The sequence below is a fragment of the Lissotriton helveticus genome, chromosome 1_1, assembly GCF_964261635.1.
Source record: "Lissotriton helveticus chromosome 1_1, aLisHel1.1, whole genome shotgun sequence".
In the NCBI taxonomy this organism is placed as follows: domain Eukaryota; kingdom Metazoa; phylum Chordata; class Amphibia; order Caudata; family Salamandridae; genus Lissotriton; species Lissotriton helveticus.
This window is the reverse complement of record NC_136057.1, coordinates 156086901-156107272: the sequence shown is the minus strand read 5'-3', so window position 1 is coordinate 156107272 and position 20372 is coordinate 156086901. Positions and strand designations below refer to the sequence as shown.

Below are 20372 nucleotides of genomic sequence, written 5' to 3'. Positions count from 1 at the left end.
AAGTTTAGCTGGATATTGTGTGCCTATATCTGGAAATTCAGTGCTTATTGTATGATCTTATCAGTCATTAGCTATATATATATTATATATTTTATTTATATGTTTATATAGCGCTTGAATCGACTCCCGGAGGAGTATCTCTGCGCTTAAGCGGGCTATGAGGAGGGTTGAGGACACTAGCATACTTAAGTGTGAAACAGAAAAGTCTTTAGCAATTTATATATATGTATTGAAGAGCAGTGAAAGCTGTGAACTCTGTGAACAGTGCAAGAGACCTTCTTAGTTCTTGATTTGATTATTGAAAATTCTAATTTGTTGACTTTTAGTCTGATATGAAGGATCACAGACCAGGGTGGGCAAATTGAATGCTTCTTGAAGTAACCTTGGAACTCCTTTTGGTAGCTTGGTAAGTACAAGGCCAGGAGTTCTTGGAGATGCAGGAATCAACAAACGCAAATTCAGTACAGTTAAGAGATTCATAGAGCAAAGGCCTGCCAGAGAGGAGTATAAAATATGATTTCAATAGCACTGATCGGTTGCGTGAATTGAGGAACAATCACAGTAAACATAAATTAACCTGTAGACAATCATCAAAAACGGTCCAATTGATAAAATACTTTAACAGCAGTGAACACCCATAAACGTAAAACCTGAAAACATCTTTAACACAATAATCAGAGAAAGCTTGCACTGATCAGGATAGGTCAGCCTGCACTTAAGGCAAAGCTAAGATGCTGTGCTCCGCATCAGAGATAAGGGGCTCTTGCATTCAGACCAGCCAAGGCAGGAGACTACCGGCAGCAATGCTGGTAGCCGCCAAAGAAAGCGTTTATTAAGCTATTGTGAAAGTGTGGATCTGTCCACGGATTTCTGTTTAGCCGCATTAGGCACATGATGGATGGTTTGTCTATCCTGCAGTAGGCCACCTATAACTGGATGGCATTAACCCTGATTGGTCACCAGTCTTCAGTTTGTTTTTCCTCCCATCCCTTTCCAAACATTACCTTAATGTCCCTATTCCAGAGGGTCTGTTTCCTCTTCAGTAAAATGAGTACAAGGCATTCCTTTCTGCGATCCCTGCATTCAGGTCTCGTCTCTCCGTATCAGCAGCCCTGCAACAATGGCTCAGGAGAAAGCCATGGGAAGGGGAGGAGTCTGGTCTTTTAATGAGGTTCGCCTTCTGAAAGCTAGAAACCAATCAGAAATGAGCAGATAGGTGCAGGGGCATGTCAGACCTTCCTCTACCGTATTAGCTGTTGCTTCAGGTCCAACCAGGGAGGTCTTTGGCTCCCTGTCCCCTACTTAAGGCCAGATCTCCTACAGCATGACGGGTTGCAGGCAGTGTCGCGTGTCAGCCTTACTCCTCCTCTCTTTTTCCCCACAAGCCACCGGGGTGGGGAATATTACAGAAGAGAACCGGACACATGGATCCTATGAATCCCAAGTGTGAGGGTTTCCCATAAACTCAAAGGAGAAAATCCTATATGTAAGGTCTGGGCTACTTGATTACAACAGTAATAAGACGTCTCTTGCTAGACGTATGAGGCAGTGGAGGTTTCTGGCTGTATTTGACAGTTGGTACATGTATACATTGTGGTGATTAGCAATACATCCTTTATACTACCTCACAGACATTTGCTTGGTTTCTGCAAGCCTACTTCAGGTTTCCTTTTTTTGTTCTTGTGCCTCTTGGCTTCAATTCATGGCAGAGGTGAACAGTGTGCCAGATACTCTTAGCTCTCCTGGGAGGATGCAGACAAGCCGTACCCAGGTATATCCTGCAGCTTTTATTTTGGGCTGCAAACAGGCTTGTGGTTGCATTAGACCACATTAGGCCACATCTTTATGCTGTATTTCCCTCTAGGCTATGGGCTTTCTTGAATGATGACCCTTGAGCTTGTGGCAGGATAAATACAGTCAGTTTCCCAGGATGTACACCTAGGCAAGTAAACATTTGGTTTCCAGGTCCTTCGTAAGGCCCATCAGCCGCGAGGTCCACATAAGCGGCTGGACTGCATCCTTCTTGATGCTTGGGGAGATGCTAACAGGCAGGTTTTAAGGTGTCATAATGCAGTTCTCCAGATATTTATATAGGCCTCAATTCTTCTCAACTTTTAAACTGGCCTCTTGCTTACAAGAAGGTACTTGGGTCTCAAGATGGATCCACAAGGTTACCCATAGTTTGATAATAAGAAATTGTAAAGTCTGATTGTTGAGCTTTTTAAGTAATTGAAAAAACGCTGCCTACCCGTATTTTCCGGCATATAAGACGACCCGGCGTATAAGGCGACCCCCTACTTTTCTTGACAAAATGTAGGTTTCGTGCTATACTCGCCGTATAAGACTACCCCCACTTCCAGCGCAGTCCAACGCAGTCCTGCATAGCCATTTTGAGAATTTATTTTGGGCTTATTAGTGATTCTAGTCCTCCGTGTGGGTGAGCAGTAAGGCTTTATCAGAGGATAGTGTTAAGCGTTTATTGTACACACTCCAAGACTGAACTCAAACAAATTGGTTGTATAAACAATATTGCTTTAGTCACGATATTTTTATTTAGAACCATATGAAAAACAGTCACTTGTAAACATAAGGCTGTTTGTCATTAAACATGTACGGTAAACATAAAACATTGCAAGTGGATTAAACTTTTCATAACTCCAAGCGATTTTTACAGGATTTGCCGACGTTCCCTTTAAAAGCCTTCAAAATCCTCCTCTTCGTCATCTGATCTCATAAGTAAATCAATGAGATCTTGTGGTACATCTGTAAAGCAGTCATCGTATGGATCTGGTAATTCCGTATCAGATGGTGTGGTTTCGGCTTCGGCTTCCTCTTCATCTTGCCACAAGTAGTCGTCCTCCATACCATCTAATGAATTTGATATGCCACACTTCTTGAAAGACTTTATGACTGTTTCTGCATCGATATCATTCCAGGCTTTTATGACAAACTTGCACAAAACATCCAACTGTGGAGCACGCATGTTTCCTCCTTTTGTGAATATTTTTTCACCGCTAACCATCCACTCATTCCACTGTTCTCGGATGCGATCTTTAAATGGCTTGTTTAGGCACACATCCAGTGGCTGTACCAACGATGTCAATCCTCCAGGAATAACTGCATCATCTTTTTTTATTCTTGCCAGCCTTTGCTTGGTGCTTGGAGTTAAATGAGCCCTGAACATATCCCACACCAGTAGACTACGTTTTTGAAGAAGTCCACCTGGTCGCCTGCTCCATACATTATCAAGCCATAGCTTTACCCCTTCTTCGTCCATCCAGCCTTTTTCATTCACATGTACAAAACAACCAACAGGAAACTTGAGTTTCGGCATTGTTTTTCTTTTAAAAATAACCATTGGTCTCAGTTTGGCGCCATCATCTCTGCATGCTAGTACCACTGTAAAACTGGACTTCTCATGTCCTGTTGTTTTTTATTAAAATAGTTTTTTCACCTTTTGGATGGACAGTTTTGTTTGCAACCATATCAAAATTCATTGGAGTTTCATCCATATTTCCGATACTACTTAGCGCATAGCCATGTTCATTGCGCAGCTTAATAACGTAGCGATGGAAACTATGTATTTTGGCATCAAGATCTGCAGGTAATTTTTGTGCAATTTTCGTCTTTTGCCTCAATACCAGATTATGCCTTCCCAAGAATCTAGTACACCAGGATACAGTGGGCTTAAATCTGTTGCTGAGATCTGGGTTAGATTTGGCCCACTGAAGTGCAAACAAACGTATTTTATTTCGTGTCACTACATAACCGCTTTGGCGATGCTCATTCACCATGTCTGCTACATGTTTTTCGAGTTCTGGCCAATGTGGGGTGCCTCTTCTTAATGCACACTTACCCCTTGGCATACTCCTTAATGCTTTTTCATTTGCTTTCCAGGCCCGAACCATCTTTTCTGTTACTCCATATTGTCTTGCAGCATCACAGTTATTATGTTCCATGGCAAAATGTACAACTTTAAGTTTGTAACTGGCTTCATATTTCTTTCTTCTTGCTGCTGCTGGAGCCATGATGGGTTCTTGACTGTCAGCCATTTGCATACTGTACTGTATGTACTGGTGCTGTACAGTATGAGCAGGTACAGAGACTGGTGCTGTACTGTCTTCACCACCACATGTAAATATCTGCTCACCAGACTGCCTTTCCTGTTTGCAACAACCAGCCAATCACGGCAAGTGCTCTACTGGTACTGGTACCGGTACTTCCTGTGCACACTGCATACAAACTCTGTGCTCACACTACAGGCCCTCTCCAAGCATCTCCTTTCTTTATTCAACTGTATAGTGCATTTGAGGTGTGTATCAAAAGAAGGTGGGTACCTACCTTATGTAAGAATTCAACATAATAATGAAGGTTGTATAGCTCAGTCAGTCATATAAAAACCTTTAAAAGAAATGTAGTAGTGTGTTTTGTAATTCATTACATGTACCATGCTGAAAGAACTGCTGCAAAAACTGCCATTGGGAACATTCTACAGTCCCCTTTCTATGCCCATGGACTGAGGAGGTCATGTGGTACTGACGCTCCTCTCCTTCCGATGAGCGTGCGATTTATGGAAGGAGAGCACATGTGGAGGAGCGCGTGTCAGACGTGCAACACAGTGGGGGCCGCCATCTTAGGTGCTTCAGCGCTGGCTGCCCGTTATATTTTCGGACGTCCTGCTGTCTCGTCCTGCTGCCTCGTCTGCCTGGGGATGTGCAAGCGGTTGGAGGCGCGTGTGCAGCGGCAGTCTAGGTAGGACTCACGGCGCCATTTGTTCGCTTTCGATACTTGCACAGTGTTTGAGTGCCCTGTCTTTAGAGCAATCATGCAGTATTGGCCGCACTGTCGCCTCTGGCTGACGAGGGGCTGTTATCGTGTTGTTTCTTGTGTTCATGGTGCGGGGCCTGGGTGTGGACGCTGCCAGTGCCGGTGTCACGTGTGCGGCGGACAGTGCTGGGGCCGCAGGATGGAGGCCGCGCTCTTCATCTTCTCGCTCGTTGATTGCTGCGCACTCATCTTCCTCTCCGTGTACTTCATGATCACTCTGTCTGATTTAGAATGCGACTACATAAACGCCAGATCATGCTGCTCGAAATTAAACATGTGGGGGCTCTATTTTTAACATAAAGTGTTGTTTCTTGTTATTTCCTATTGAGAAGCGGTCTGACACCTTCGGGTGAAGTCCTCGCTATGAAAAAACGCATGAAAACATACCGCCAAATTTGGCACCCGGCGTATAAGACGACCCCCGACTTTCCAGAACATTTTAAGGGGTTAAAAAGTCGTCTTATACGCCGGAAAATACGGTATGTTTATTTTGACTCGAGGTGAGCTTCAGGAGCTCTCATGAGTTGTTTGCTGTGATTTGTTTTATTATGAGCCATAATGGCTAATCAGAGGCGTTTGTATTGTGATATTTCCGCTTGCAGGCTACTTCATAGAGAAAGAAAAGGTAGTAATGACAACGCCTATTGTTTTTTTTTTTTTTTTTTTTTTAAAGTTTTTTTATTTTTCTTTATCAAAGAGGCACATTTTAAATTACACAATTACCTTTACACAATTTACAGTAAATTGCCTATTTTCACATTTTTCATAACACCTTATACCTACTTTAAATTTAATACATCTGAACCATAAATCAATCGGTCTCATACCATTAATACAAAAAAAAAACCAAATCATTGTTAAGGAGCCATTAGTTGACATGCCCCCCAGACTTTTCTCCACCCGTCCCCTAATCAGCTTCTTTGCTTCTCTTTCCATTTACTTAAAGGCTCCCAGATTCTCCTCCCCAAGCTTCTTCCTTTCCGGGCATATATATTTTCTTCTATCTTATGGGCATACAGCGTGGTCGCCAACCAGTCTTGAAATTTAGGGGGGTTTTTATCTAACCAAGCCCGGGCTATTGTCAGTCTATACACTGCCATTATTACAAACAAAAATTCTGGAAATTGTACTTGATCCTGTTCAGCTACTCCTAACATAATCCAGGAAGGTGTAAGACGAATTGCAATCCCCAAAGATCTTTCTAAGAATCCCTCTATCTCCATGATCAATGAGTGTAGCTGTGGGCATGTTGCAAAGATGTGAATGCTATCAGCTTCCAACTCATTGCATCGGGGGCAATTTATGCCTGTATTCCCGCCCCATTTTGCTATTTTCTCGGGCGTATAATAGAGAAAGTATAGTGTTTTGTAATGCTGGGACTGCAGGGGGGCAGCACTTAAGATTGTGCAGCCTAAGTTTAAGGATTCAAGAAATAGATTACGATCAACCCCCATTTTGTCTGCCCACTTCGTACTATATTTCTCTAGATCGTCCTGCTTTCCTTTCACCAAGGCTGCGTAAAAAGACCTGATTGTGCAGTCCCTTGACATCGTAATTTTCTCCATTATTTCTATCTTGTTAAATCCTACTGGCCCTCCAGATTTATTCTTTAAGTAGCTTCTGATCTGTAAATACTTGAAGAAACTCCTATTACCTATACCATATGCCTCTCTCAGATCTGCGAATTGCTTGAACCCTTCCTGGTCAAATGAGTCCCCTATTTGCGTAATACCACTCGCTGCCCAATCTAGCATGGTTTGATCAGCAAAAATTTCCCCCGGGAGCGATCTAATATTAAGCAACAAGACATATCTATTATATCTACCCAATTTGACTTTCTTTAAGAAAGCGTTCCATATCGTAACTGCCGCCCTAACAGTTTTAAACCTAGTTCTCTTAAAGTAGCTGTAATCTAAACATTTTAGAAAGCAATTACAGGCATTTGGCCCTAGTACAACAGTATAGATCTTTGTAGACATATCTTGTATTCTTACATCATCAACATTCCCCCCAATTAGCCCTTGTATATATTGCAAGACAGTAACTATATAATATAAGCGAAAATCAGGTGCACCCCATCCCCCTTTTTCCCTAGGTAGTGTCATAAATCTATAAGCCCTCCGGGTCTTGCCGTGAGCCCAAATAAACCTGTTACAAATGGCTTCTATATTATTAAACCAGCTGGATTCGAATAGCAGGGGTATGGCCCTAAAAAAATATAAGAACTTAGGAAAAATCATCATCTTAATAATATTTGTGCATCCCACCAGTGATAAATGTAAGTTATTCATTTTTTCCAAATCCCTTTTTACAGTGGTCAACAAGGGGTCGAGATTGCTTTTAACGATGTTATCTATCTCTGCTGTAATTCGCACCCCTAAGTAAGTTGCTGCTTCTACCACTCTATCGTCATTACATATTGCCCACTGGTTTTTAACAATCTGGGTTTTGGTGCTATTCAGGCTATACCCTGAAAACTGTCCAAATCGCCCCGCTTCGGCTTCTATTGTTCTAATAGCTGCTATAGGTTGTGCAGTCAGAATAGCCACATCGTCGGCATACGCTAACGTTTTAAATCTGCAACCATTAAGAACTAGTGGCGGAATTTGGTCATTAGCTTCTAGTTTCTGTATGTAGGGATCGAGATATAAAGCGAAGAGCAGGGGAGAGGATGGGCACCCCTGCCTTGTCCCTCTATGAATTTTAATTACAGTTGATTGCCCTCTGTTAACCCTTATTTTGGCAGTCTGATTAATATACAAAGTCTGTAGGGCCTTTACAAATCCTGCCCCTATACCATTCCACCTCAGAACTTCCCATAAGTATCTCCAGGAAACCCTGTCAAATGCTTTTTCAGCATCTAAAAACAAAGCAGCCGTAGGATCTTTTAGCGTGTTTGCTGCATCAAATACCGTGACTACTTGCCTAGTGTGTTGAGTCGATCCCTTTCCTGGAATGAAACCGTGCTGTGAGGGAACTACCAGTGTTTCTATTACCCTTGATAGCCTTTTTGCCAAAATTTTGGAAAACACCTTGACATCTGCGTTCATTAGCGTAATGGGGCGGTACGAGCCCGGAACATCTATGGGTTTGCCCTTCTTAGGAATCACAATAATATCTGCACCTCCCCATGATTCTGGCACAGCCTCACCCTTTTGTGCTAATAACATCACGTTAAACATTTCTTCTAGTAGTACTGGCTGAAAAGTTCTATAAAATTCTACTGGCAACTGGTCCGGGCCAGCTGCTTTCCCAGATGGTAGATCCCCCAGGGCCTCAACCAGTTCATTCAGCTGTAGTGTATCTTCCAGGCTATTTTTGTCTTGCTCACCTATCACCGGAGGCTCTATCTCACTTAAATAAGTTCTTATATCATCCTCATTCTCCTGGCCATCCTGTGCATAGAGTTCCGTGTAGAACTGTTTAAAGACCTCTCTAATTTGCTCAGCTTCCTTAACTATATCCCCCTGAGAGTTCTTGATTTCCTTAATATCAGCCAGTCCCTCCCTTTGCCTAGCTCGCACAGCCAGTATGTGACCTACTCGTTCACTAAGTTCATAAGCCTTTTCTTTGTTTGCCATATATTTCTCCACTGTCTTTTTCGCCATCCCATCCAGGGCTTCCGATTTAAGGGCAACTATTTTCAATAAGATCTGGTCAATGGGGGCGTGAGAAGATATGGCTGAGATAAGTGCTTCTTCTGCTTCCCTAACTAATTTAATATCTTCAGCTTTTGCTTTTGATACTCTGTGTCTTAATGACAAAACTCAGGGTTTCCCCTCTTGCGCTAGCTTTAAAAGCGTCCCACACTATCCCTGGTGTTGATGTGCCCTTATTTATCTCCCAATATTCCTTAATCCAGTTGTTCATTCTATCCTTATAGCCCTGATCTTGTAGTAGTGTCCTATCAAATGTCCACTGAATCAGCTCTTTATTCCTCTTTTGTCCAATTATTACAGTTAATACTAATGGATTGTGGTCTGATATAATCCTCGGTTCCCTATCTACCTTTGCTCTATCCATCAGGCTTCTTGAAATTAAAAAGTAGTCCAGCCTAACCAATATTTGGTGGGGGGCTGAAAAATAGGTGCTCCCATCTAGATTAGGATGACATTTTAACCATGGATCTTCTAGCGAGTTATTCCTTACCATATCTGCTAAGGCTCTGTGGGTCCTTTTTTTCCTACCTGAGTAATTCCTACCAGGATCTAAGAAGCTACTGTCTACGTCATGTATATTCAAATCCCCACATAAAATTATGGGTTCTGGCCATTGTGCTAACTCTGTGTCTAGATATTGAAAGATCTCAGGGTCGTCTCCTGTAGATCCGTAAACCGAGACCACCGTGATAGTTTCCCCTCTGACCACTAATTCAGCTATAGCCCATCTACCCCATTGATCTTCCTTCTTTCTTTTTACCTGCGCATCGTATCTCTTACCTAGAATGGCCACCCCCCTCGTTTTAGTATTTTGATTAGTTTTCGCTAATACGTTAAAACCAAGCTGTTCTAGTAAATAAGCCTTAGTATCCTCAATGTGGGTCTCTTGAAGACATACTAAATCCGGATTCAGCGATTTCAGATAGGCGGTAGCTTTAAGCCTTTTATTTAAATCATTTAGTCCACAAATATTTATCGAAACTATCCTACAGGTCATTATAATTCGGGTTTTTCCCTCTCCCATTTCCTGTACTCGATTGCTTCGTTATTTCCTTACCTTCAATTTTTAATACAAAACTAATGTATACTTTATCCTTCAAGTCTTTCTTTTCTCTACTACGTGCATTGTGCTTGAACTTGTGCTTGTGCTTGTGCCCATCACCTAAGTGCCTATCTTCCCCCCCCCAGCCTCCCCCACCTCCCTCCCGCTGTCTCCCTCCCCTCTGGATCCCACCCCCCCTTACCACAGGCAAATAGGTCTGTCAGACCTATATGTGGCCCCTGTAGTCTGCAGAGTCGCTACTCTCTCCCACCCCGTTTCCACGACTATCAGCTGCTCTGTACACACTTAGTTGCTGTTAGTTGCTGTTAGCTTTACGGAGTTTTTGGTGGGCTAACTGTTGGGGATTGTGACGGGGTTCTAGGTCTGTTCTCTTTTCTTCTTCTGTCTAGATCTGAAATCTCTTCGAGATACTCCCCCGCTTTTATCTCTGATGTGAACATCCTTGTATACCCCTTCTTTATCACTTTCAGCCTTGCCGGGAATAACAGATAGGCTTCCGCCCCTTGCTTTTGAAAGGGAGTTATCATCTGCCTTAGCTTCCACCTTCTTTCCACGGTGACATGGCAGAAATCAGGCCTGGCAAAGAAGGTATTTCCATCAGCAGTCTTTCTAGCATCAGGTCTAGCCTTATCAATTATCTCTTGCCTTGCTAAGAAGTTCCCTAGAAAGACCAGCATAGCCCGTGGTAATGCCTTCTCTTGCCCCCCACGGCTTTTCTTTATGAACATGGGATATCTATGGGCCCTCTGTACTTCGAGTTCCCACTGCCATTTTGAATCTGGAAAAGCTTCAGTCAGTATTTTTATCACATACCCTCTAGGGTCCTGGCCCTCTCGCCCTTCCTCCAGTCCCAAAAGTCTTACGTTGTTTCGCCTTTGGCGGTTTTCGAAGTCTTCCACCTTCCATTGCAAGTCCTCCACCACCTTTTCTTGTTCTGCCTTAAAAGTTTTCCAATCTGTCACCTCATCTTCCACTCTGCTAGTCCTTTCTTCCACTTGAGTTACTCTTACTTCGACCTCTTCCTGTTTTCTGCTTACTCGTCTGATAGATGCTTGCAACTTCTTTGTGTCCCTTTTCGCTCTCCTACTTTCTGCTCTGGCCTCTGAGTGCATCTGCTTCAGTGTTCCGAATAGCATTTCCAGTGTCACATTTTGCGAATTCCCTGATTCCCCATTTTCACCCTCATTTTGGTCTCTTTCCTGGTATGTCTCTGATGTAGCCGAGTAGTCCCATGACAATTTCTTGTGCATACTGCTTCTAGACCCTCTTCCATCTTTTCTGCCTCCAGCTTTCTTTATCTTTTTTTTTCTAGACGTTTGATCCCTGGAGTCTTTACTTGTATCAGAGTCTAGTGACTGATCCGTGCTGCTTCCCACTTCCTCATTTTCAGGTCCGCTAATGTCTGTAGTGTCAGAGCCCTCGTTGACTGAAAAGAACTCAGGTGAGCCCCCCCTGGCTCCTCTCTCATCTCTTCCTCCTCTGCCATTCTCCTGGCCATATACGGGCTCTTGCTGGTCCCTTAGGCTCTGTGTACTTCCCCAGCTTGGATCGATATGCAGTAAAGTTTTTGTGTTTAATCCTAGTTCAACATTTTTCAATGCATCTAGCATTTGGCTATTATTGCGCTTTTCCAGCTGCTCTAGCGCGTTACCTTTTGCACCAGCGTCCTCCTCGCTCCCCTTTCCTCCCTCTGCGCTCTGCTCCGCTTGTTGCGTGCTGTTTCCCGCAGCCTTCCACGGTTGCCCAGCAACCGGGCCCTCGACGCTTGCGTCCTCGCGGTTTGCTGTTTCTCCGTCATCCGCGTTGGGCCCGGCTGCCTGACTCGTAGATCCCGTCTCAATCTGCTTCGGTAATGGAACTTCTCTCGCTACGCTGGGCTGCTGGAGATCGGGTGCCTGCACTTGGGTCAGCGGGAGTATCTTCGTTGTAAATGATTCCGGTAAGGTAGATTGCCGCAGTTGTTCCTTTGTTGACAGTGCTTGAGCTCGCTGGCTTTTTGCTTCCGTGTCCAGGACTACCTCCCTCGCAGCTTTGCTCGCCGCGAGACGAGTCTCTGGCTTTGCTTCGACCTTCTTCTCCTGTTTGTCTGTTTTTTTAAGCAAAGTACTTTTAACAGACCGGCTAATCTGTTCCATCTGTTTCTTAACAGTAGTGGCTGGCATCTTTGGGATCGCGCCTTCTCTCACTGCTGGGCCTTTGATCGGCCCTGATAGTTTATCCTTGTCCTTGTCCATTTTGCTTTTCTGTGACATTTTGCGGGTTGGTTTAGTAACAGTTATTACTTTCCTCCAATAGTCAAGAAAGGCTGCCCCAGTGTTAGCAGAGGTTACCCGGTAGAAGCCTGCAGTAAAGCGGGACAGCAAATCAGCCAGCATCCACATCCCCGTATCTCCGTATATATCAGTCCATTTCCATCCTAAGGTGGGAGAGAGGAGAACTAGCGACTGCCCTCTACAGCGCTACAGCGGCCATCTTGCCTCGCCTATTGTTTTTTCTTTTGTGTAATGAAAAGGTTTCAGCTCTGAGAATAAACATTTGCCTCCAATCCCTGGGACTGACCCAAACACATTACTCAAAACATATCACTCTTTTAACAACTCGGCCTCTGCTCTGCAGTATAATCCTCACTCAGTCTGATGCAGGAGGGCAGCCGATAGCTATGAGGCCATAGGGATATAACACCAGGTACAACGCAGATATCATTGATTTAACCTAACAGAGCTCCTGCATCAATCCATGTTACTGCGCACAGTTGTTAAATGTTTGTCACCCATTTTCTGGTTTTGTCTGTACCTTGATCCTTCTATTTGCTTATAGTCTTCCATTCCCATTTCTCATCCTCTTTGATTCCTCTCACTATTCTAACAATTTTCACCCCTCTTTTTTTTGTTTCTCTCCCATGTAATTTATAAATTATCTTCTTTCCCCGTACTCTTTGTTGTCTGTCTAATTGCCTTCCTCTTGCTTATTTCTATTGCGCCTTTCTTGCTCTCTCCCGACCCTGTCTTTCTCTTTCCTCTTTCCTGCTCCATATCTTGCCGTCTAATCATCCTTTTCTCACCTCATGAACCTTCCTCTTGTCTCCTGCAGCGAGAGGAGAAGCAGCTGGAGGCCTCCATCGATGTCCTCATTAATCAGGTCGGCGACTTGAAGAAATCCCTTGCTAGCTTCATCTACAAGCTGGAGAACGAGTATGAGCACCTTACCTGGTGAGACATGCGGTGGCCTGCAAGATCACTCTGTTGTATCTGTGTTTTAGAAGACAGTGTTGTGAAGTCATGGCAATTTGTCACACCCCTCCACTGCAGCAACACACCATCCTCAGGCAGGCTCCAAGCAGTTGAAGCCTGCTAATAGTATGCTGTGTGACCATACGCGTTTGCTTTTTTAGTGAGATTTGTGTTCAGACTGGCATAATGGGGTGCAGCTGGAGCTCAGTTGACATACAGCAAGCTCAGGGATCTCTTGCAGCCACTACAGTCCAGGGCTCGAAAAATCCCCAAAAATGGTACTAGTCCTGCAGGACTAGTACCTTAAAAAATGTTCTCGACCTAAGTGCAACCAACTTGACCTCCGTCTCTGAAAGCGGACCCAATGTGGCAAGATAACAATATTTAAAGGCATCTGTATTGCTCATTAACTTTGTGAGCAATAAAAATGCCTTTAAATCTTGTTTTCTTGTCACATTTGTTCCGTTTTCACAGACAGAGGACAAAAGTTGGTTTGTTTTCCTACTCGCCAGAAAGGGCGAGTAGGACCTAAAAACAGCTCAACCATGTTAAATTTAGCTCGACTATGGGAGCGGTCGAGTGGCATTTCCGAGCCCTGCAGTCTCTTATCAGTATTCCTAACCCTGCGGAGCTTCCTTTCTGAAGGCAAGTCAGTCATCACCAGCCCCGTGGTAGCTACGACTAGGCTGAGGAGTATAGTTATTTCTGTTACTTTCTCCTTACATACTTTGGGGCTTGCAGAAGACATCTCTGTTCTCTTATGAGGCGTTCCTGGACCTCCTCTTAGCTACTAGAGATTTACTTAGGTTTGTAGGTTGTTAGACGGTGTGAAAGTTCAAAAGACTTAAAAGGCTTGTGGAGAGGAGTTGGCCTAACGGCTAGGGCAGTCGACCTCGAATCTGGAGAACCGGGTTCGAGTCTCGGCAATGACTCTGAACATCCTGTGATTCTGGGCAAATCACTCAATCTCCCCTTGCCTAGCAAAAATTTATGTTTGTCCTCATGTAACGCAACTGGTGCTATGTAAAGCGTTCTGATACCCGATACTGGGTCAAGTTTGCGCTATATAAAACTTTGTTAAAAAAAAAGGTTGAAATGCAGGCAGTAGGTGCCAAAATGCCATCAAATAGTCCTTCTTTTCTTCCATGTCACTAGCAGAAAATCAGAATTAGGGTTTTTGGTAGTGCAAGTACTGCCCAGCCATGTATTGCCGCCATTGCACTGATTTTACCCCATCCCGCCTCAATTGATCGCTATTCATTTAATGTTGCGCAGAAATAGTTCATCCAAAGCACGGAACTCTCATCTCAAAGTGAAGGCTCACGTCAATTGGCTTGGGAGATTTCTAAGGCACAGTGGTACTCATTGGCCTCTCTTTGCTTTCCTGTATTCCCACCGAGAAAATTCCAGGACCTACGTGACCTTTGTAATTTATCCTTCTTTTGCAGTTCTTTCAGCTTCTCTCGGCTTTGCAATGCACATCATCATTGCTTCTTTTACGTTTTGACTCCTTCAGCAAATAGTACTGTATTCACTCCTCAAAATACTTTTTAACTTTTACACTGAAAAGATATAACTCTGTTCGGCATAGAATAGCTTGTTTCTTTCTACCGTATTAAAGGGGGATGTTGTTTGGTTTGCTGTAAGCCTTTTTCAAAACCTCTCCTGACATGCCGAAAGATAATGTGGTTTTAAAATTTGCAGTCTTATCACATTTTGGTCATTTTAATTTTTCAGTTTTGTATATGTACGGTATGTATGTTTTGGTTTTATGATTATATTTTTAATCAAATAAAGTACCAATTATTGCTTCCTTTCACTAAGCTGAGCCTTAGATGGACGGCTTTTGCATAGCATGACACTCCTGCCTCGCTTACACTTGCATAACTCCCTCTCTCTCAATTATTTCCTTGGGATTTGCAAGCAGGAGTACTGCAAAGTTGTCAGTCAGTCAAATCAACTTCATTCGGCTACCTAAAGCCATAAAAGTACAACGTAAAACATCTATAGATTAGTTGTCACCTTTATTGCACTGCAATAGGATTCCACACAGATGTTGGTTATGGAGTTGAGTAGTGTTGCTCTATTTTCTTTACAGGTAGTGTATAGCTGTTTGTTCAGGCCAGGGATCAAAAAAAGTGACAGCAAAGTTATTCGTAAAAATGTCAGACCTTGAAAAAAAAACATTGCACTGGATGCAGCAGCTTTTTTGATTTACCTCTTTCAGGCAGAGGGGTGGGCAGTTAGCTCTTGTTCAGTTTCTTCACTGCTCGGGTATGGGTCCTTCCACCAGCCTTTAATAGTAGTTAGTAATAGTCTTCAACAAGGAGTCTTCAGAAAGAAGGTGTCAAGCTCAGGTCTTCAGAGACCTTCTTCACGTCTTTCAATTTGTAGATGAGGCTTTCTGCATCCTATGTCCATTTCTGAATCCAGAATGCAAACTGGATGAAGAGTGGAAAATGGCCGCAGAAGAAAGAAATCTTCAGCTTGGAGAGGGTTTTTAGCTATTGCTTTTGTTCTCTAAGAATACTGGCAGATCAAGAACAGCAGCTGGAATCCTTGGAGCAGAAGCATGAAGAAAACTGGTTGCCTTCTAGAGCGAAGAATGACTTGAGAGTGGAGTTGTGATGCACCAAAAAGACTGAGAAAGTTCTTGTTTATGCTCTTAAAGAAAGAATAAAAAGTAATACCTCTCCATAATGGATTAAGGCAGTCACAATAGAAACAGATAATAAACAGGTTAACTTCCCAAAGAAATATCTGGCTTAGAACACAACTAAACTAAAAGGAAAAGTTATGGATTCTCAACAATATGTCTGAACTAAACTACAGCACTACCTAATCAATGCTGACAAAATGTTTGGATGAACCCAGCCCAGTTTTCTGCGCAGAACCCCAACCAGGAGCAACACCATGAAGTCAAACTGCAAAACAGCTCAGCCGAATCAAGCTGGGCCTGAAAAGTGGAGGGCAGTTGGCATGTGCTGCTTCAGTGCCAACAGACCAAAGACACCTGCCTGACTCTAACCCATGGTAGAGAATAGAACACCTTCCTAGATGGCAGGGGACCGCGCCAAAGAGTGTTACTCATAGAAACAAGACTTGAGTTGAGTGTATGAGTAGACCCAACCCTCTTGCAAGATCCAAGATTCCTAACAGAAGGTTGCAGGTAATGCTCCTCTTCCTTGGTTCTCTACTTCTGACACTCATCACTTTGCTGTTTTCATGGTGTTCAGTGAGATGAAATTCCTTCCTCTTTTTCTCTTCACTCAATTTTCCCCTATATTACCTTTCAGTACCTGTATCCACTTAAATGGTGAACCCTACTGACCAGCTCCTCGCTGAGCCTGTTAACTCCCTTTAAGACGTTGCCATTTGTACAAGAGGAAATAGTGTTGATGAATGGTAACTGTGGAAACGAAGGGCAGTAGAGAGTTGTTACAGGACTACTATCTGTAAGATCCTGCAGGCCACGGTGAGATAGCATGAAAGTCCCCGGCATGATTACTGTCTCTGGCAGAAAGCAGCTGAGCTTACAGACTTGCCTGTGTCTATGCTCTGTTTCTTGCTCTTGATCAGCATGCATTTCTCGCTTGTAGGTTCGGTCCATGTCAGTTGTCACATTAATGACTTTAGCTCCCTTCTCTTTCCTGAACTAACTAAACCAATGAATCTGGCGATCATCTTTGCAAACGAATTGTGAATCACCAGAGATTGGATAGCCAGACCTTTAGTGGCTGCTTAGAAGACCTAACTTAGGTCAAGTCATTCACTAGAGACTGGTGCTTTTGCCTCCTTTTGTACAGGTATATTTGTCATAAACGGTTGTATTTCCTGTCTATGCAACACTTTAAATTTAAATACATTTGTGCACCATCTTTGGAGAAAGAAAGATTTATTGATGGTTTGGCCTACTCAGAGATTCATGAAAAGTTCGTGAACACCTTACAGCACCTGCTCAACCCATAAACCAAGCTCTGGATTTTCAGAACAGTCTTATGAACCTATGGCCTTAGATACATAAAAACTTTAAAGTTCTTGCTTGTAGCCACCGGAGGGGTCAGGGATGTTAGTTTTGATAGTGGCACGTCTTATCCTGTTTTTCAGGATTACAAGGTTATGCTGGGAAGTAACCCTAAATCCATTAAAGGGGCTAATGTTTTAAATTCTAAGAAGCAGAATAATCTGCTAAAGACTACATAGACTTTATTCAAATGCAGAGCCATTGAGGCATTTTGTACATTAATAAGACATTCTATTTTCATGAATTAAAATCCTTTGTAACTGAGACCAGTGTAAAACTGTGATGAACCAATCATTGATACATTATGCAAAACCGTATACGAGATTAAAATCCCACTTTATAGAACATACACAGTAATAAGAATAGATCATCAAAAATGCTGTAACCATTGTATGTAGGAACTGATGGATAAAAATGCTGTCCACTTCATCACAACCTGTCTTCCCAGGCCTTAGTCTGCTGTAATGCAGTCTACTAGACAGCAGTGGTGTTTGCAGAAAAAAACAGATTAGCTCCATAGTAGCGACACTGCTCTTTCCAGTCTATTTTGATAGAATCCTGCGCCGTCAGAAGATGGAGCAAGGGTGAATTACTTCTTTCTATTTTAAGCAAAATTCTGCCCCACTGCTCCGTGCACTATACACCCAGACAGTGAGAAAATCCTTCCATGTGGAATATAAATGCAGTTATTTATCTAAGAAGCCTTGCATGGCACCATAAAATCACTGAGTGTTTTGGCCCGGCATATGATTTGGTGAATTCTAACATGAATACCCGTCTCTACGGTTGTTAGAGCTGTCTCTCATAGCTGAATTAAAGGCAGTTTAGTGTGGGTCTTAGTGGAAAGATGCCTTTCTAGTTGAACTGTTCTACAAACATGTAAGTATGTATTTGTAATTATTTTGATTTTACTTGGAGTTTGGAGGTAGAGCCCAGTGAGGAGACTTGATCCAGGACTGTTTACAGTATTTTCTGGATTGGAGGCCAGAGGAACATGGGGCCCTTGTCGGGGATCGATTGGGTATCAGTGAAAAGCTAAAAACGTAGCTTCTGAAACCACATACCGGTTTGTTTATCTGCTTAGTTGTCTAGCACCAGATATCTTACAGTTTAAGCACTCTACAGATTTCATCAACGTATTCATAGTAAGGACTGCGATTGATGGGATAAATGGAAGGTTTTGATCTTGGATCAGTTCATTGTTTTGCCTTCCTCTTGTCCTCCTTGCTAACACTACCTTCCAACTATGCTGTCTTCATTGTAAATATTTAGCTGTCTCCCTATATCTTGTTAACCATCTGTTCTACCTTCTGCTTCAATTCAACTGGCCATTCTAATCTTGCCTGTCTTCTACATCCATAGGTTCCCCACTTGCTTTAATATTCATATTTTCTCTAAAATGCATGAATTTTCGTGTGTGTCCTAGTTTATTTCACTGCTGTGCATTTTCACTGCTTGTTATGAACATTGAGATCCTACTTACTATGCAGAAAGTGTGTTTGATAATTTAAGCTCTTACCAACCAGCACTAGATACAACCAAGACAGTTTCCATTCTTCTTGGCATCACCTTCACAAGCTAAGTTATTTTCATACATAATTTGGAATGGATGTTATTTAATATCTTGCCTTTTATAGCCATTCCATGCCTGTGCCCCATTTGTGTTTCACTTAGCCATTCCTAACCCTGTAACCCTTACTACTGATTCCTTCTTCCTCCCACAGGCCGTCGGTGCTAGACAGCTTTGCTCTGCTTTCTGGACAGCTCAGTACTCTGAATAAGCTGCTGAAGAATGACAAGACTCCTCAGCTGAGAAACCAGGTCATCATCCCACTTATCCTGTCTCCAGACCGCGATGAGGAGATCATGGTAAGTGGTTGGCCATGTCTGCAGACAATCGCACGCTAAAAAGTAAAAATGGTTAACTCCAAAGTCATGTAGGACACCGACATCTCCCCAAGCCCATGGCCATCAAGTCATGGAACATTTGCTCTCAAAACCTAAGTACCCTGGTTTGGCTGGAGGCGGAGATTCCTCTGCTCCTAAAACACACCCGCCACTCGATTGTTGATAACCGCAGGGGCAGACCACCTAGCACAATACTTGCTTTAACTTACTCTACCATTTATAGAAGCTAGGCATTGCCCTAACAAAGTGTTCTGAGAGGGGGATTGGGGACTTAGCAACACCAAACATGCCAGATGACCCTTAAATGTCAGTGGCAACTGCAAGATGCTTGCTGCTTCTTCTGCAAGTTTATGCACTAACTCATTGACTCAACAGTGAGAAAGGAGATTTGTCGGGGAGGCGGGGGTATCTTCATCCCTCCTTACAATATCTGGTTAAATTGGAATTGTTATAACAATGCTCCTACAACTGAGGTCATCATTACAGAAAGTCCAAACATCAGTCATTACAAAAAAATACGACATGAATCATTACTCCAAATGAGTTTGAGAGTTATGTTCATATTAGTGAAGGCGAGGTAAAAAGGTTTGATAATTCAGTGGGTTAGGGTCCTTATTAGTATAAAGGTTATAGTTGGAAATAAGTTTAGGATTAGGGTGAGTGTTACAATTAAACTAAGTTACAGCAATGCCTATAGTCTGCTTTAGTGTTACAGTCAAGGAAGGTATTGCTAGTGTGAGAGTGAATTTGGGAAGAATGAGTGAAGACCACATTTGCTGCAGTGAGATGTATTATCGCAGATTTGTGGTTGCAGTAAGTTAATTGAAATTTGTTTCCAAGGGCTCATTGTGATTGATGGTCTTCCCTGTAATAACAAACATCTGTAACTTGAGGATGGACTTGAATGAGGTGAGAATCAATTGTGGCAGTGTCTGAGGCGGAGCCTGATGATGCTGATGCCAATGTCACTTCTGCTTCCAGCGATTGACGGAGGGACGTGTCCCTGTTTTCAGCCATGAGGTGGTCCCCGACCACTTGAGGACCAAGCCAGACCCTGAGGTGGAAGAACAGGAGAAGCAACTGAGCACAGAAGCAGCTCGTCTCACCCCTGATGCGGCTGTGGTAGGATTTGTTTTTTTCTTTTTGTCCATGAAGATTGAAGCAGTCCCCACCACTAAAAGGTCAACCTTAGCCAGGAATTTAACCGACGGAGAAAATGCAGAAAGATGTTTCATTTGATAGACTCATTTAGAGCGTGTTGAAGAATGTGCTTTCAGCAGTGTTGGGTTGTATGGAAAGGTTGTACTGCTTCAGAATGCTTTGAGCACTGTATAAAACCTTTCTCAATAACGCAAGTTCATTCATTGGCCTAGAACCTGTTATGTTTGTGTCCTACTCGAGGAAACTTGCCGTCAGAACCCGATGTACAGATCAGATTTGTCAATGCTCTGTTTTCATTTTCTTTCCTCGTCTGGACTACCTCTGCCTCTATTTCTAGGACAGACCTGAAGTCATAAGGGGGCAGGCAATGTTTATTATGTTTTTACAGCAGATCTTAAATGCATTGTGTCTGAAATTAAAAGTCCGCTAGAGGCGTTGGTCCAAGAGGAGAACAGTCCCAGAGTGCAGCATTTCTCCCCATTAGGCCTCCAGCAGTCCAT

General features: G+C 43.0%; 1 protein-coding gene across 3 annotated transcripts in view; it reads left to right on the top strand.

Moving 5' to 3' along the window:
* The window catches only part of MED8 (mediator complex subunit 8), a 57658-nt gene that overhangs the window by 21244 nt on the left and 16042 nt on the right, over positions 1-20372 (top strand). For all 3 annotated transcript variants that reach the window (XM_078659794.1, XM_078659721.1, XM_078659641.1), the window contains exons 2-4: positions 12640-12758; positions 18528-18672; positions 19693-19833. In XM_078659794.1, coding sequence (XP_078515920.1) covers positions 18670-18672; positions 19693-19833 — 144 coding nt within the window. In that variant the 5' untranslated portion in view covers positions 12640-12758; positions 18528-18669. The remainder of the gene's footprint in view (positions 1-12639; positions 12759-18527; positions 18673-19692; positions 19834-20372) is intronic.